The 18697-nt window shown below is 49.4% G+C and overlaps 1 protein-coding gene across 1 annotated transcript; it reads right to left on the bottom strand.

The window, feature by feature from the left end:
• Nucleotides 1-9165: 9165 nt before the first annotated feature.
• Nucleotides 9166-10329, bottom strand: LOC135812405 (uncharacterized). Its single transcript, XM_065325778.1, has one exon. It carries the CDS (start codon nt 10327-10329, stop codon nt 9166-9168), a length of 1164 nt encoding a protein of 387 aa, XP_065181850.1.
• Nucleotides 10330-18697: the final 8368 nt, after the last annotated feature.

Raw genomic sequence — 18697 nt, 5'->3', positions numbered from 1 at the left:
TGTGCCAACACTTTTCCTCGTTCGGAGGCGGTGCAGGCGGAGGCATTTTCTTCATCACGAGGTGAGCGCTCGTGGTCTCAGTATGCATGTGCTTGCATTTTCTCCATCACGAGGTGAGGCAATTGTCCACAAACAGCTTGAGACATTTACCACCGTGCACATTTGTTCTCAAACTAGTGTAAACGCTCTTTCAATTCTGTATGCTTCCACCGAAAACCTCTAAGCACTTACATGTACATGCACAACACAGTCAAGCACTTAAAGTAACTACACGGACAGACTTGACACCTTGTCTTCGGCATTGTTCTACCTGTCCGACAAGTTTGTGCATGACAAGTACTCGCAGACCGTGAATAGTTAGCGTAGATCCATGCACTTGAGCGCACATCACTTCACCTTTACTCAAACACGACGCTAGACGGCTAGCTGATGCATCGCATCATTCATTCATTTCAGATGTATCGCAGGTGATCGTCTTCTTCACAGGGCTACATCCTGAGTACATGTACCTCTCTTCGAGTAGCGCGCAAGTGATCGTCTTCTTCGCAGTGGTACCTCTCTTCAATTTGTCATTGCCGGCTAACCTGTTGCTTCATGCAGAGTCGAGCAGGATTACAACGGTGATGGATTGCTTTGCTCGTGGAGTATCAGGTTTGGTGGTGGTGGTGGTGGTGGTGGTGGTGCTCACCGTGATACTCCAGAGGGAAAGCAGAGTTTGTTACACTAACCTGCTGCTGCTTCATGCAGAGTCGAGCATGTTTACAACGGTGATGCATTGCTTTGCTCGTGGAGTATCAGGTTTGGTGGTGGTGCTCGCCGTGACACTCCAGAGGGAAAACAGAGTTTGTTGCACGCACACAGTTTAACAAATAATGATAAAACAGAGTTTGTAATAAAAATAAAAGACATTTCATTGATACAGTTTCAAAAAATTATTGTAACAGCACAACAAACACTTTTCAAAGTTACCGTCACACTTTTCAAAGTTAAAGTCACACTTTCTTCAAAAGTTATGGTAACACAGGTGGATCGCAGTACACGGGTGTTACACGTAATCTGGTATCACTATTTGACGGATGTCACGGTAAAGTAATCAAGGTCAAACCACAAATTGACAGGGTCAAACCACAGCCTGTCAAAAACATGACAAGGTCACTTCCGGGTCAACTTTGTTCTCAAACCCTCCTGTTACCTTCTACTGCTGTCTTGCTCCTTGCCCACCCTGTTACGCTCACGATTTTAACGGTTTTGCTCACTGTGCTGTACCGCCACCGCCTCCCTGATGTACGTGCTTTTCTCCCCAACCTCTCCCCATTACACTTTTTTTCGTCGAGTTTGTCCCGACGCGACCATGCATGCCGCCTACCTGTAATACCCGTGACTGTGAACGCAGTCGATTCCAATGCTTTGTTAGACAGTGGGTCTTCCAAGTCAATTGTGAGCAAGAAGCTGTGGGAGTCTCTGAGTAATCGCCCATCCCTGTCCCCTCCACCCCCCTCACGCATCCTTTCTGTGGATGGCTCGTCCGTAGCGATTTTAGGTCAAGCTGAGTTGCACATTTCTGTTTCGCCCACCACCCCGCCTGTCCTGCATGAGTTCTTAGTTGCCTCCATCCATCCCGAGGTCATTCTAGGGGTTGAATTTTTGCATGCCCAAGCGTGTTCGCTTGATTTCGCCACTTCCAACATGTCCATTGCTGGTCACGTTATTCCCCTGCATTCCCCCACTGTGATCCCGTCACCTGTCCGTGCCGCTTCGCTCTCCGCTACTCCCGTTTTATGCACGCTTCCCGCTGCTGTGACCGTCCCTGCCATGTCTCATTACATTTGCTCCGCAAAAGTTGCTTCCTGCCATTATTCTGATAGCCCCCTGCTGTTTGAGCCTTGTGAGTCTACCTGCAGTACTCACCACATTGTCGGCCTCGCTACTCTGGCTACCGTCACTGATAACATGGTGCCCGTCCGTCTGATCAACCCCAACGAGCACCCCATCACACTACCTGAGAACTGCCCGCTTGGCTCTCTGTCACCAGGCACCATCGACTCTTCTGCCACAAAACCTCCTGCTGATTACCCCGCCGAGTACACGTCTGCTGCTGCTACCGCTCAGTCTGTCACTGCTATGTTCAACACCAGCAATCTGCCGCCTGATCAACAATCCCAGCTCCACGCTCTGTTAGAGGAGTTTTCCGACATCGTCTCAACCGGCCCATCTGACGTGGGTCGCACTCAAGTCATCACTCACGACATTCCTACTACAACGGACCAGCCTATTCGGATGCAGCCTCGCCGCCTGCCCGTGCACCGTCAAGCTGAGGTACGGGATCATATTGACCGACTCATTGACGATGGTATAGTGGAGCCTTCCGCGAGTCCATGGGCTGCTCCAATAGTCGTTGTACGCAAACCGGACGATAGTATCCGCCTCTGTGTCGATTACCGCAAACTCAACCAGCGCACAAAGCGTGATGCCTTCCCGTTACCCCGCGTCGACGATGCTATTGACGCCATGCAAGGCTGTAAGTACTTCTCAACACATCCAGTTACTGGCAGGTAGAGCTCACTGAATCTGCCAAGGTAAAGTCTGCCTTTACCACTCCGTTCGGCTTATTTCAGTGGAATGTTATGCCTTTTGGATTGTGCAACGCACCTGGCACGTTTCAGCGCCTGGTGTCTACAGTGCTTCGTGTCCTCATCCCAGCAATCTGCCTCGTATATCTAGACGATATCATTGTGTTCTCCAAGACGTTCCAAGAGCATCTCACCAACCTCCGCGCTGTGTTCCTGTGTCTCCGCAAAGCTGGTCTGAAGATCAAGCCATCGAAATGCAACCTACTACAACCATCTGTCGTCTACCTGGGCTTTCACTTCGCCCACGACGGCATTCGTCCTAACCCTGGTAAACTGGAATCCGTCCGCACCTGGCGTCAACCCACAAGTAAGACAGCAGTTAGGACATTTCTTGGCTTTGCGTCTTATTACCGCCGATTTATTCCAAAGTTTTCAATGCTTGCCCAGCCACTGCATGCCCTCACAGAATCCAAAGCCACATTTGCTTGGTCAGATGCTTCATCTCAAGCGTTCAATACGCTAAAACATGCACTTCTTACCCGCCCAGTTCTTGCAAACCCCATTCCGAATCACACGTTCATCCTCGACACAGATGCTAGTGACTTTGCTATGGGCGCTGTCCTCTCTCAGAAAGATTCAAATGGCGCAGAGCATGTTGTAGCTTACGCTAGTAAGAGCCTTTCACATAGCCAACGCCGCTATAGTGCTACTAGGAAGGAACTTCTAGCTGTTGTCACATTCTGTGAATATTTCCGTCACTATCTTGCTGGCGCACACTTCACACTAAGCACTGATCACAAAGCTTTAGTCTGGCTGCACAACTTCACTGGCACAGATGGCTTGCTTGCTCGCTGGATTGAACGCTTGGCTATGTTTGATTACCGCATTGTCCATCGCCCTGGTAAGGCTCATGCTAATGCGGATGGTCTCTCTCGCAAACCTCCTTCACCGCCCGCCGACCCTGCTCTGACAAATGCTGCCATTAGTACTGATTCTTCGCTGCCTCCTACATCGCTAATGCGGGTCTGTGATGCCCAAATCCAGGATCCTGATGTCGCCGCAGCTATGACGTGGGTCCGGCAGTCTCAGCGGCCTGATCGTCACAGCCCTGAACTGCAAGGTTCTAGCAGGTTCCGTCTCGCTCTCTACCATCAGTTCAGCCGCCTGATACTCGACAACGACATTCTGTACCGCAAGTATGAATCGGAAGATGGTAGTTCGCACTCCCTGCAGCTGGTGGTTCCTCCGTCGCTCCAACGAGAAGTGCTCGCCTTACTTCACAGTCACATCCCTGCTGGTCACATGGGTACCAATCGAACAACGTCCCAGGCCCGACCGCGCTTCTATTGGCCTGGTATGTCCGATGATATTGACCTGTTCATTCGCGCCTGTGAAGTTTGCCAGCGCCGCAAACCACCTGTCCCAACACCTCGGGCGCCAATGGTGACGTCGCAGCCATCCTTTCCTCTACAACGAGTCGGAATGGATATTATGGGCCCGCTTCCGGTGACACCTCGAGGAAACCGCTACATCCTCGTCGTTGGAGACTATTTCACGAAGTGGTACGAGGCGTTTCCACTCCCAGACATCCGGGCCGAGACAGTCGCCCGGTATTTCGTTGATGGCTTCGTCTGTCGCTATGGTGCACCGCATAGTCTGCACACTAACCAAGGTGCCCAGTTCGAGTCCAACCTGTTCAAGTCCATCTGTGCGATGCTGGATATTCACAAAACTCGAACGACGCCCTACCATCCCCAGAGTGACGGCCTCATCGAGCGGTTTAGCAGAACACTGGAGCGCATCCTCGCCACAACCATCAATGATCACCAAGATTGGGACCGCTATCTGCAACGTGCTCTATTAGCTTACCGTATGAGCGTGAATGACACCACATCGTTTACACCTTTCCGTCTGATGTTTGGCCGAGAAGCAACTCTGCCCATCGATCTCGTGTACGGTCAACCTCCTGCTACACCACCCACTACTGCCCCGCGTTATGTCCTGCAACTTCAAGACTCCCTGCGTAAGACATTCACCACTGCCCGAGCCCACGGTGCCAAAGCCCAACAACGTCAGAAGAGGAACTATGATGGCAACGCTCCGCCCACGCAGTATGCCGTAGGCGATCTGGTATTCCTGCACTCTCCTGTTGTTCCCGCTGGCCAGTCTCCCAAGTTCCATTCTCCATGGACAGGACCCCACCAAGTTGTCACTGTTCTCGACAATATCACAGTCCGCATCGAGGCTTCCCGAACGAAACGCCGTCAAGTTGTTCACATCAACCGCCTGAAACAGTATGTCTGCCTACCACCTGTTGCTCCACCTCCGACCACTTACACTCCAATCATTCACCCTGTAATGCCCCACCCTGCTCAGCCGCTCCCTCCGCCACTCCCTCAGCCGCTACCTCCTGCCCCTGTAATTCCCCCTCCTGTTCACCCCTACAATCTCCGGAACCGCCAATTGATCCGCCCACCAAACCGCTACTAATCACGAGGACGTGATTGTATTTGAGAGGGGAGGTGTAGCGTATAGCGTATTCCCGTACGTTAGTATATTCCCGTACGTTACTGTATTCCCGTACGTTACTGTATTCCCGTACGTTACTGTATTCCCGTACGTCGCCAAGATCAGGCAATGGCCCTCTCCTCCCTCAGGGATACCCTGAGTGACGACCACAGGCGGACTCTGGATCTAGCCGCAGAGAAAGGTGCCTCCAGTTGGCTCACTAGTCGGCCATCTCGCCGGTTCCAGTTTACCATCCACAAGGCTGGCTTCCGGGATGCCCTATGTCTGCGCTACGGCTGGACCCCTCCCCGGTTGCCGTCTCACTGCACCTGTGGAAAACCCTTCGACACCACCCATGCCCTATCATGTGCCATCGGAGGATTCACTGGGATGCGCCACAACGAGCTCCGGGATCTAACCGCTAATCTGTTGCGTGAGGTTGCGCATGACGTCAGCGTGGAGCCAGAGTTGGAACCCCTCTCTGGTGAAACATTCCCTCTCCGGTCGGCCAACACGGAGGCTCATGCTCGTCTTGATGTGGCAGCACGTGGAGTGTATGGGAGTAGGTTAGAGAGGACAATGTTTGATGTTCGGGTGTTTAACCCTTTTGTCCCCTCCAACCGAAACCTTACTCTCCCGTCTGTCTACAGAAAGCACGAGCAGGAGAAGAGGCGTAAGTATGAACGGCGAGTCCTGGAGGTGGAGCATTCCTCGTTTGTACCCGTGGTTTTTGCAACCACTGGCGGCCAGGGGAAAGCTGCTTCGGCACTCTTTGCCAGGATTGCCAGCAAGCTGTGTGAAAAGCGCCGTGAACCTTTCCCGGTTATGATGGCTTTTGTACGGGCGAAGATCTCCTTTTGCCTTGTTCGAGCAATGGTTGCCAGTCTACGTGGTCACCGTCGGAACCCGCCTCGACATCTGTCTGGTTCGGCTGTGCTGGCAGCTGCTGAATGTGCCCTGGTGCCATAAACGGTGTACATGATACAGTACAGTTTCTTTGGTAATGGTGTTTCATTTACTTTTGTATTTTCAGTTCCTTTTCTTTGTATTTAACTCCTCATTGTTTTTTTACCAGGCGTGGGCCATCCCCTGACTTCATAGGTGCCAAACATTTTACGTTTTTCATTTCTATTTTGAGAGTTAATAAAAATTACCGCCTGTTAAAAAAAAAAATTCCCGTACGTTAGCATATCCCCGTACGTTTAACTGTATTCCCGTACGTTAGCATATCCCCGTACTGTATCCCCATACGTTAGCGTATCCCCGTACACTAGCGTACGGAGTCTGCCTTTGCATAAAAGCTGCTGCTCACGATTCTTTTATTTCCAATCAGTTAATTTAGTTGCCAGTTAGTTAATTTCGTTGCCAGTACATTTCAATTGCCAGTTACAGTGTGTTCACTGAGACCCGTGTGCATTTGCCTCAGAGAGAGACTGCGGCCCGCTACACATGTATGACTACGGTATGAATACGTTTTCTAAAGCAACTCTGAATTTCAAATGTGTCAATACTTCTTTTTTTTCTCAATGCTTTTTACAATAGAACACGGAGGCAAGTAATTATTTGATTCTGATGGCAGTGTTTGGGCAACTTGTTCTCTTCACCGTCTGTGTCAATGATTTATTTAGGATGATCATGAGGACTAGGAGTGGTTGTTGTTGTTTGTTCTTTCAACCAGCATATTCCCAGGCATGTAGTCATGTATGTGATCTAGTCCAGGATTACAGCTAGTCACACATGCTTTACGTCCTGTTCTTCTCAGGCACCACACAATACAATCACGTGATGGCGCTTTGTCAGCTTGCACGACTGACAATCATACATGTACATGTACATGGACTGAGTGCGTTTTTTTGTTTTGTTTTTTGTTTTTTAATATTGATGCAGCCCTACTGGAAAACAGGTGGAGAACAAAAAGAAACGAGGAAAAGGACAAAACATAGGGGATGTAGGGACGACGTGCTGATGTGCTGGGAGCAACTCAACCGACCAGAGGTCTCGGCGTCAGCGTTGCAACTAGGCATCGAAAAATGGGTTTGGGGGGGGGGGGGGGTGCACAAGAACAACTGCAAAACAAACAGAAGCTAGAGAATACCCGGTGTGACAGAAATAATTACTTGGTGCGAAATAATGAGAAGAAAATAATGACGCCCAAAAGCGCAAAATACGAACTTAAGAAAAAGGGAAATCATAAACCACATAGCGCTAAAGCTGCACCAAATAATAATCTTAATTATAACTAAACCGGGTGGAAAACCAGGAAATCATAACAAACAAAACGAACTAATAATAACAGGTAAATGAAGCCCAATATTATCAGCATAGCCGAACCAAGGAACATGACCCGTGCCACAGTCAAGAGTTCATCCGTAGAAGTCGGTAGCCATCAGCCAGTGTTGGTGCGTGAGGTACTTATGGACATCTTCTTTGAACGTGTGGAGCCCCTTCAAGCTGAGTGAAGCCCTTACAATTTCTCTTGGCAAGCTTTTCCATACTGAGATTACAGAAAACGGGAAGGAGCGAGAAGCATAGGCAGGTGCTCTCCAGTCCAGGACTTGCTGCAGCTGCACATGGTGCTGCTGGCCAGGAGGGGGTTGACTCCGGGTGCGCCGAGCTTCTACATGGTTGGCTGGAGGGGGATCATGGCGGTGAGCTGGGGTGGTCCTGGGATGCACTGGAGCTTGTACAGGTATACCAGCCCAGATACAATCCGGCGGTGGTACAGGCTTTGGAGAAGGGCACCAGGGCAAGTAATGGCCATTGCACGTTACTGCACACGTTGAGTCGGGCGAGGTGGCTGGATGCAGCTCGCATCCACACAAGGGGAGCATACTCAAGGATGGGTCGCACAAATCCCTTGTACGCACAAAGGCGGCCATGGTAATCTAACATCCGGCAAGCCTGACGGAGAACACCCAGTCTCTGGCAGCCACGTGTCGCAATTGAGTGCAAGTGATCCCGGAATGACAGCTCCGCCTCAAATGTCACTCCAAGAAGCTTGATGGTGTCGGCTTCCCGAACCGCGATACCTCCAAACTTGATGTCAGGGACAGCAGGGTGTGTGGCTTTCGCAGTCATCAGCAGCAGCTGTTGCGATTTAGAGGGCTCGAATCTGATGCGCCAGCGTTCTCCCCACTCTTCAAGACGCTTGAGGCTGGATTGCAAGGCGGCAGTCATGTCATTTATATTGTCCTGGGTGCGGATGACGCTGTAGAGGGTTATGTCGTCTACAAATGAACTTAGTCGTGTCTCGGGAGTCAGGCACTGATCCAGGTCAGACACAAACAAGAGAAAAAGAGTCGGGCCAAGGATACTGCCTTGGGGCACACCTGCTGTTATGGGCGCCGGGAAGGGTGATTAACCGTGGACCAGGACTGATAGTTCGCGGTTGAGGAGGTAATCCTGCAGCCAGTGCAGCAGGCAGCCGCCAATGCCAACGTTCTTGGCTTTGAAAATCAGTCCAGAGTGTGTTACCCGATCAAATGCTCCTGCTTTGTCCACCGCCACCATGTGAGCGTACCCTCCATCGCTGACAGTCTTGACTCACTCAGTGTGCAATGCAGTGAGGATGTCGCACGTGCCTCTTCCTTGCCTAAAGCCATATTGACTGTCGGGCAGAATGTTGAAATGCTCTAGATAATTCGTGCAACACTTTCGCGTCATGTTTCTATGGTGATGGGTACCAGGTGCCAGGGATGTCGAACGGCCAGGCCAGGTACATGTTACAATTGCTCACATACGACTGACACTTGGTGGCCATCTTCACGAAATAGTATCGGCTGCGCAGCATTCGGTACATGCACTCGTGTCCAGTCCTAGCATGAGTCTTCTTCATCACTGCCATCTCCAGCTTGCCTGGGATGACAGGGGCACCACAACCATTTCATTCGGTGGTACCTTCACACTTCGCATCAGGATGCCATCGGCGACTTGCAGTTGGGACTGCACATGCATATACTCATCGGGCATTTGACCATCATTCTTCAACAGGACCGCCATAGCCTGTTGCATTGTCTCATCTTCTTGCTGTGACTCTTTAATCACTGTTGGTGAGAGTGGGCCTTGGCTGGACATCACCAGGGCAACACTAGCTGCTCCGGGTACTTCTGCCTTCTTGAGAGTCTTGGCACATGCCAGCCATGTAACTGGAACACGGGTCAGCTCGGTTCTCTGCAGATGGTACACAGGCGACTATCACCTCCATCCCAGCGACTTTGACAATTTCTTGGATGATCTGCACTCTCCTCCGCACGAGAAGCTCGTGGAGGCCGCCAACTTTCACTCGCTCGACATCCTGTAGCATAGAGACCAACCAACTGTGTACTGTCTTGGAGTCGGTCTTCACCACGAGTCGTTGCAGGCCCCAGTGCGAGGCGAGGTTCAGGCCTTTGATTACCGCATCCAGCTCTGCGTTATTATGTCTTTTGTCGTCTGAGGGCCTCAGCCAGGCTTTGTCCTCCACCACGACACCATCCACATCGAGCACCACGCCCATGGCTGTGTCTGAGGCGTCGCACCACACAGTCCAAGCAGCAGAATCAGCAGTGTTGATACTCCACCGTCCGGACACTGGATCAGCACAACCGACCTGCTTCTCGAATTCCGTGCAGAGAGTAGCGACACAGTCTGGAACAGCGTCGTCCCACCCGTCGGTTGACAAGTTCGCCATACGTTTCAAGAAACTGGCCGCCGGTCGAAGCCACTTGCAGACCGGGCAGTGAGCAGTCAGGGCACCACACCACTTCGAGATCTGCCGCTTCGTCGGATTCTTCGGACACGACAACGAGACGCCGTCACATCGTTTCCACACCAGGTTGCCGTCACGCTTGCTCACTTGCAACCCAAGCACCCGCGCCTGAGCCAATGGTTCTGCAGGCTTAGTTGGCAGACCATAGTGTTCCAACTTGGACTTCACCGCCTCTGCTTCCTCCTCAGGCACAAACAAGTCGTCGACATAATTGTCGACTTGCGGAAAGTCAAGCGTCGCAAACTTGACAATGGCATTCATGACCTTCGGCGCAACTGCCAGACCGAAACCCATACGTGTCATGACGTACAGTTTCTCTGGCCACACCACAGCCAGATAGGGAAGTAGCGATGGATGCAGCCGGACTTGAAGATAGGCCTTGCGGATGTCCACGATAACCTGCTCCTGGCCCGGGAGGCGCCAATCTCGCAGCTTCTGATCACACGACGGCACATCTGGACCAGGGTTCGAGTCAATTGCCTTGTTGAGGTCCCGGTAGTCCATAACGGGACGAACAGGCGTGCTGGCTTTGTGCTCCTGGCAGACAGCTATTAATGGTAACACTGCGCCAACTGAACCGTCGCATCATGTGGAGTCAACCATCCATTCTCTATCCACGCGTCTACTTCCGCCTCGTAATGTTTGACTTGATCAGCAGACAGCTTGCCGCGGGAGTATTCGCCAATGCCAGAGCCTAGGTGGGCAGGACTCTTGTCCGTCCACTTCCACTCAACCTCCCAGAAGCGACAGCTCTCCTTCCAGCGAACCACTGCGTCACCAAGCTCGAGGGTACCGTCCTGGTCGTTTCTTGCCACCTGGACCCCACGGGGCACCTTCTTGGCTTTGCTAACGCCAGTCACCACAGCACCCCGGTCAAACACAACCGATGACCATTGCCCTCGGTCGCACTTGCAAGCCCGCGAGTGGAGCAAACTACCGCAAGAAGACGACGACTTGGAACGACTCTGAGCGTTGGCTCATGGAATGTTCGCTCTGTCGTGGAGAGTGATGGACCAGTTCTAGCGGCAGCCGTGAGAGGAATCGTTTCCGATGATAAGCCAGATCCATAGCTGCTTTCTCAGGACTGCCTAGCCCGACTCGGCATTCGCCTGGGCACGCTTAGAGGCCTTAATCAGCTGCGGCAGTTGGCAGGGGATAAGTCACGGTGGAATGGCACCCCGCGGCACTCATCTTCCTCTGCCGAGCCGCGTCCTTGACTTATCCCCTGCAGGGTGAACATCGTGCACGAACATGCTACCGTCTTTCTGACATTGCCACTCGAATTTGACAATAGAAGCTGCTTTTCGTATGTGCAGTTACAATGAGCCATGGTGTTTTTTGTCTTATGTTTGTGAATCCTTCCCGGAAGCAAATGCTGGTTTTATGCATTCGTGTAATTACTCAGCGTTATTTGCAATAATAATAATAGCCGCTGGAGATGGCTCTCTCGAACATGGTCCCGCTCGTCGTTCTATATTGTCGGCCCGGTAAGGGGACACGTGACCGCAATGGCAGTGTTTACCAGGACCAGGACCAGACGTGTGTGTGTGTGTGTGTGTGTGTGTGTGTGTGTGTGTGTGTGTGTGTGTGTGTGTGTGTGTGTGTGTGTGTGTGTGAGTGTGCGTGTGAATAAATAAAAATAAAAAGACCAAAAAGCAGGGATTTACTGGCCAGAAAAAGCCACTTCATAGCTGTGTGGTGTAGACCAGGCTGAATAGTGGTGGCCAATTCTTCAGCTTTGGAAGCTGTTGAATGGGACTGCGAGATGCTGCAGAAGACCAGGTTCAACGTTTCTGGACGGTCATCCATCGATGGTGGGCTATACGATGCTGGAGGAACTAGATTCCAGTGAAAACCCAAGATTCCTTTGCTCCTGGACGCCCCGACGCCCCGACGTGTTGTGATATCTGCCAGGTGCGCAGTAACTAGTATTTTCATCGCTATAGCGAGGACGATGGCGATCGGCAAACTCTCGCTCGCAGCCAACACCAGCCTCTCAAAACCATCACTTGGCATCCCCCAGAGGTAGAGGATAAAGCCAAAACAGCTCACAACAAACAAAAGCTAAGGACGATGGAAAGAGAGAATGTCAAAAAGAAGACGAACAGTATGAAGTTTAATGGTTTTGAACACTCGTACCACCAACTATACCACTTTCAATAAATCGTGACGCCATTTTGTTTTAACACGCATACGGTCCATTAGACAGTTATCTGGCGCAAGTATTGATCTGTCTCATTCAGATCTTTTTCGCTATCGTTGCTATAAGAGAAAATCTGTGGGTGCACATCCAGGGCATTTGCAGATTTGCGTGCTTCTCTTGCGACGGGCGTATACAATGTATACGCCCGTCGCAAGAGAAGCACGCAAATCTGCAAATGCAGAGGGATTCACTGGCCAGAAAAAGTCACTTCAATCAGCTGTGTGGTGGATACCAGGCTAAAAATAGTGGCGGTCGATTCATCAGCCTTGCAAGCTGTTGAATGGTGTAATCCCAGCACAAGTTGCTATGTCTAACATAGCTGTTCGCTATCATCGCTTCCGCGATGGGCATGTCTGAGGTCTGGGGGGGGGGTTTAGAGAATGCATATGTGCGTGCGTGTGTGTGTGTGTGTGTGTGTGTATGTGAGAGAGAGATATATGTAGAGAATGTGTGTATGTGTGTGCGTGCGTGTATGCGCGTGCAAGTGTATGTGTATGTGAGAAAAGGGAGAGAGTGTGGGTGCATTTGTGTGTAATGGTGTTGGCATGTGTGGATGTGGCATTTTAAAAGTCCCCAGCTCTATTATCATTCGCGCCGGAACTGCTGCTGCATAGCCCCAAGTCTGAAGACTTGGCAACTTCACGCCTGCACCTGACTCTTCCGCTATGATACGCGTCGCCTATGATACCCCCCAGAATTTCCCACCTTGCTCCCCCTTATGTTCTGCCTGCCCGTTTTGGATCCATCAGTTGTCTGATGATGGTAGTAATAGGTGAAACTCAGAGTTGTAACAAATCTTCCAATCTCTCTCTTTTCTTACATACATGTACATGTATTTTCATTGATCATTTCCTAATGTCCGCTTTGATTATACTATTTATCACCTTAATCAAGTTATCATCAGGCAACCTTGCCTGATGATAGTGAAAGCATGAAACTTTAAAAGGTGGCATATCACCCAAAAATTTCATATGGCATTCAATTGACCGTAACTTTGGTGTCTCTCAATGGATTTGAGTGAAATGTTGACCACAAACTCCTGCCACTATGCTGGCCCTCTGAACTTGATTTAAAAGTTCATGCGCCTCATTGACAGGCTTTCCAGGCCGGAAAAACTCAAAATTTCGGCATAGTACCACGGTGTTCGAGCCAGCCGGAAGCCAAAAAAAGGCATTTACAATTTTTCACATTTTCGTCCCCATTCTGTCCGTGCGCGGGATCCAAACCTAAAACAAGTCCAGAAGCAGCCACGGGTGGTGGGGTAGGGCCCTCAACGTGGCCCTGGAATCTGTCACAACGGAACGAGTGGGCGTTCTCTCCCATGCCCATAGGGGTAGGACTAAAAGGACAAGCCCAACTCTTTTTGCAGTTTTCTGTCATAAAAATAAACGTCACAGGCTGCTCTTCGCAGGTGTCCGCGTCGGAGCGGTCCGGACGAGCGACCGCATCTCAGTGGGACACTTGTCCGTGGCCGTTGTACTGGAATCTGTGGCAGTGCCTCGCCTTGCCAGGGGCTACACACACCCGGGTACCGGATAGACAAATCCCAGGTGTTGCTCCTTTTTTGTTCCTTTCTTTTTATTTGTTCTTGCTGAGAAAGTAACGTTGGTGCTTGGAAAGCTTTCTGTTCACTCCAGTGCCTTTCCTCTAGTAACATTGCTGGCTGATAATGATCATAGCTCGTGATGCCAATGGTGAAGAGAAGCTGGGTTTCTTGCCATTTGCAACTTCCTGGCTCTGAAAATGTAGCTTGAACTAATAAGAGCTTCAAGTTTGTTAGTTTTAGATTTAGATTTCGATGTGCCAAACCTATCGTTACGAGCTGCAGAGATGGGGAGCAAGGGAGGCGTTGGATTAATGCCAATAATGGTGTTTATGGCTCAGACAACGCCAGCAATTTCCAATTGTCAAGAGGAAATTGGAGCAGGCAGATGACAGATTATTTGAGCATTTATAGAGGAGTGGGTGGTTTGCTAAAAAGAATCGTCTCAGTACCTCATGGTTACTAGTATCTGATAAATGCCTCTTATTGCTAGTCTGCATTAGAGCATAGCAGAATTGATCATGTCACAAGTAGTGTCAAGACTTGATGTTCTACGATTATACTCAGATCATGTTGTAACTTCACGGGAATATTCGCTCTGCCATTGTTTGCTCTCCCGGAATTGCCAGCAGAAGTCACGCGCCTGTGCAAGGGACAATGCGTTTGCATTGCTTATGGATGCAAGCGGATGGAGTGTAGACCAGATGAGAAAAAGTGATCCGGATATTCAACTAGCTTGGACTGCCATTATATATTGGCCAGATGCCCTGGACTATCTGAACATTGCTCCAAACCAATCCACAGAAGCAATACCCACACAGGAAGTCAAATGATAAACCCATTCATCAGCTATCGAACCTGTCATCAAAACATTATGCAGTGCATGCCTACTACTGCTCAAACGAGATCAACGGATGCCACATGCCACACAGATACAACGTGGAGGCTCAGTATTTTCAAGAACCCAGTGCAGTCTAGACAACTAGAACAACGAGGCTTGCACCTATTGTCCCTCGATTTGCTTGCCGTATTTAGGTCCTTGCAATTCTCCCAGGGATATGTACCACAGGATGAGATATATGAGGGATTCCTGCAGCATGATAGATCAATCGGTCTGTGTGTGTGTGTGTTTTTGTGTGTGTGTTTTTGTGTGTGTGTTTTTGTGTGTGTGTGTGTGTTTTTGTGTGTGTGTGTGTGTGTGTGTGTGTGTTTTTGTGTGTGTGTGTGTTTTTGTGTGTGCGTGTGTGTGTTTTTGTGTGTGTGTGTGTGTTTATGGTGGTACAGGACAATGTACGCCTCTTTGGTCGCTCACACATTATCCATTGCCGGCATTGGTTACACTTTATTATCAATATTATTTGTTATGACCTACGCTGGTCTGCACACCCACCCACTCTACTTTAAAAGTTGAGACTCTCGTTTGCCATTTCATCCGCTAGTTTCACTCTCTGGGAATATCCCTCGGCTACATGTACATGTACGTGTATTATATAATGTATACTTTACAATTATCCTTGTACGTGTCTATCTTCTATCTGTAGTTTTTTTATGCAGCACAGTGGCAGGCATAGAGAGAGACGTTTTAACTTAATAATGTCTCTGATGTGAATTCTTCACTACTACATTGTACGTGTAATCGAAATACATTGTACTTGTATGATCGAGCGTACAAGTGTGTGTGTGTGTGTGTGTGTGTGTGTGTGTGTGTGTGTGTGTGTGTGTGTGTGCATTTGCGTGCTTCTCTTGCGACGGGCGTATGCATGGTGTGTGTGTGTGTGCATCCGTGAATGCCCCACGTGTGGGTAAATATACAGTCATGTACGTGTTCTGTGCCATACAATTTCACTATCTGTATATGCAGCACATTGCCAGGCATATATATATATATATATATATAGAGAGGGAGAGAGAGAGACGTTTTACTAATGTGTCTGGTGTGAATTCTTCACTACTACATAATATGTACATGTACTTGTATGATCGAGCATACGAGTGTGTGTGGGTGTGCACGTGTGTGGGTGTGGGTGTGTGAATGTCCCACGCATAGGTAAATATACAGCCACGTGCGCGGTGCCACACAATTTCCGTATGTGTAAAACAGCGGCTGGGAGAGATATATAGAGACAGACACAGAAAGACAGAAACAGAGGGATGCGCATAGAGAGTGACAGACAGAGACACAGACTCAGAGAGAAAGAGACACACACAAACAGACAAAGACGAATAGACAGACAATCGGACCCAGAAAGACATATACAGAACCAGGGGTACAAACATTAAGGAAAAAAGAGACAGACAGACACACAGACTGAGGAGAAAACAGACAGACAGATAGGCAATCAGACACAGAAAGATAAAGTTCGAGACAGAAACATAGGGACGCACATAATGAATGACAAAGGGAGAGACAGACACAAAGACTCAGGGAGACAGAGCCAGAGACAGAGGGTCCTTAGGGAGAAACAGAGGGGAAAAAAGTGAGAAAGGAGAGGAAGATCGAGAAGGAAGAAAACACAGAGACAGAGAAAAAGAGATTGAGAGAGGGACAAAGAGAGACAGAAGAAGAGAAGCAAACGGAGAAACAGCGACATAAGTACAAGGCCAAGAAGACAGACAAACGGAAAAAAGACGGACAAACATAGAGAGACAAGCAGAGACAGACAGAGACAGGGAAACAATTGGAGAGTTACACAGACAAACACAGATAGGCAGACAGAAAGGCCGAGACGAAGATTCAGGGAAACATATAGACGGAGAGAGAGAGAGAGAGAAGAGAGAGAGAGAGAGAGAGAGAGAGAGAGAGAGAGAGAGAGAGAGAGAGAGAGAGAGAGAGAGAGAGAGAGAGAGAGAGAGAGAGAGAAGAGAAAGAGAGAAAGACACACAAACACACACACACAGAAACAGAGAAAGATAACTGAGAAAGAGAGAGACAGAATAAGAGGGGAAAAAACAGATAGAGAATAAAAGATAGAGACAGAGAAAAGAGACCGAGTGAGGGACAAAGAGAGACACACAGAGAAAGACTGAAGAAGAGAAGCAGACAGAGAAACGGAGACAGACAGATGGAGACAGAAATACAGAGACCGGTAGACAGGTAGACAGATGGACAGACAGACAGATAGGAACAGGCAAACAGACAGAACGAGATAGGCAGACAGCTAGAGAATGACAAAGACAGGCATACAGACAAACCAAGACACAGACAGAGACACATAGACAGAGACAGAGAGGGGCAGACAGATAGATGATAGCGAGGTTAATAGAATAGAGAGACAGACAGAGAAACATGTTGAGACACACAGATACGAGAGATTTCGTTCGTTGCATTTCTAATACTGAACCGTCTGCTAGCGCGACTCGACATATCAAAGGCGACTGGTCCTGACAGCATTTCAGCCCGGGTCCTGAAGAAGTGTGCCAAAGAACTACGAAGCCTTTGTCCCAGCTATTCGCCCTCTGTTTCAGGTGCGGAGTTCAACCAGAATCTTGGAAGACAGCTAACGTGGTGCCGATCCACAAACGGTCCTCGCGCTCTGTTCTGAAGAACTACCGCCCAGTATCGTTATTATGCATAATGTCCAAAGTAATGGAAACTATTGTCAATCGCCAACTGATGAACCATCTTGAGCGCCAGCAGCTCCTCGCTCCCCATCAGTTTGGGTTCCTTAGAGGTCTCAGCACCGCAGACGCACTACAGGCGCTTCATTACGCCTGGGTGGACATCGTTGGCCAAGGTGGCGCGGCACGAATTCTCGCAGTCGACATAGCCGGGGCCTTTGACCGGGTCTCCCACGTGGGCCTCCTGTACAAGGTCCGGCAGCTCGGCATTAATGGCACTCTCCATGGCTGGCTATCGTCTTATCTTGACGGCCGTTCACTCCAGTGCTTAGTCGGCGGGCTGATTTCTTCTCTCTACCCAATCTCTGCAGGGGTGCCCCAGGGTAGTATCTTGGGCCCTACGCTGTTTTTAATATACGTGAATGACGCTGCCGATGTTTTTGATGGCAATGCTAAGCTTGAGGCCTATGCGGACGATACGACACTATACGGCCCAGAATCTGCGAAAACCAGGCTTAGGGTGAAATTATTTCACAAAATGGCTTTTTCTCATTTTCAGCTTCTACTGGGCATGGGAGGTCAGGAAACAAAATATTACAGGTGTGGGTCAACTCATAGTGGTATTAAAAGTATCTCAAACACACCAGGGTATTGTGTTAAAAAATCCATAAAAAACACAAAATTGTTATCACAGGAAAGAAATGAAGAGAGATCCTGCACTAGAGTGAAGGAAGAGACATGGATGATTTTTGTTTAGGTGACATGACAAGGTAGGCATGTGAGGGCAGGCTTATTGTGGCCCCTTGGTGCTGCAGGCTGTAGTGGCCATGCACATTGCACAGTTACTGATTCTGCATGAATCATTTTGTTTGCTCCTCACTCAGCACATTCCGGGGCTGAATGCATGTGCTGGCATGCTCTGGCGCTACACACCACAAGGAAACCCGACTCCAGTTGAGATGGCACCTTTTGAAGGGTGAATCTAGTACAACTATTCAAAAACAAGGCAAGAACACGGCCTTTCAATTCAAACTGTTCCACTGTTCGTAGTATGCGCATAGTGTGCTGGCGTGCTGCAGTGTTATTATTGTTATTATTATTTAAAACTCTGATGTTCAGCCATAAATATATGTGGAAGAGAAAAAGACATATGGATGCGAGTTAAGAGTAACTCTCCATCACTGTAACATGATACTATAATACAGTCAGAAAGTGCAATAACTAGGCACAAACCTGACAGAGTACTGAGACATTCGACGTCCTGACACCTAGCTTCAACACATCTCCGTAGCGCTAACCGACAGCCTTCCAACTTGGAAGGTTCAAGGTTATGGAAAGACCAAAGAGGGGAAGGCAAGCGCAACGAAAACGAGCAAAAGCTACAGTCCCAACGGAACAAAGAATGTCGATTGTTACTGGACGATGACGAGACCAGCGAGACCAGTACGATATTTGACAAAGCGGTCTAACTACAATTCGAAGCAGCAAAGCAGCACACCACCCAACGTTGGGACTGTAGCTTTTGCTCGTTTTCGTTGCGCTTGCCTTCCCCACTTTGGTCTTTCCAT

Source organism: Sycon ciliatum, chromosome 3, assembly GCF_964019385.1.
Source record: "Sycon ciliatum chromosome 3, ocSycCili1.1, whole genome shotgun sequence".
Taxonomy (NCBI): Eukaryota; Metazoa; Porifera; class Calcarea; order Leucosolenida; family Sycettidae; genus Sycon; species Sycon ciliatum.
This window is presented reverse-complemented; position numbering and strand designations above follow the sequence as displayed.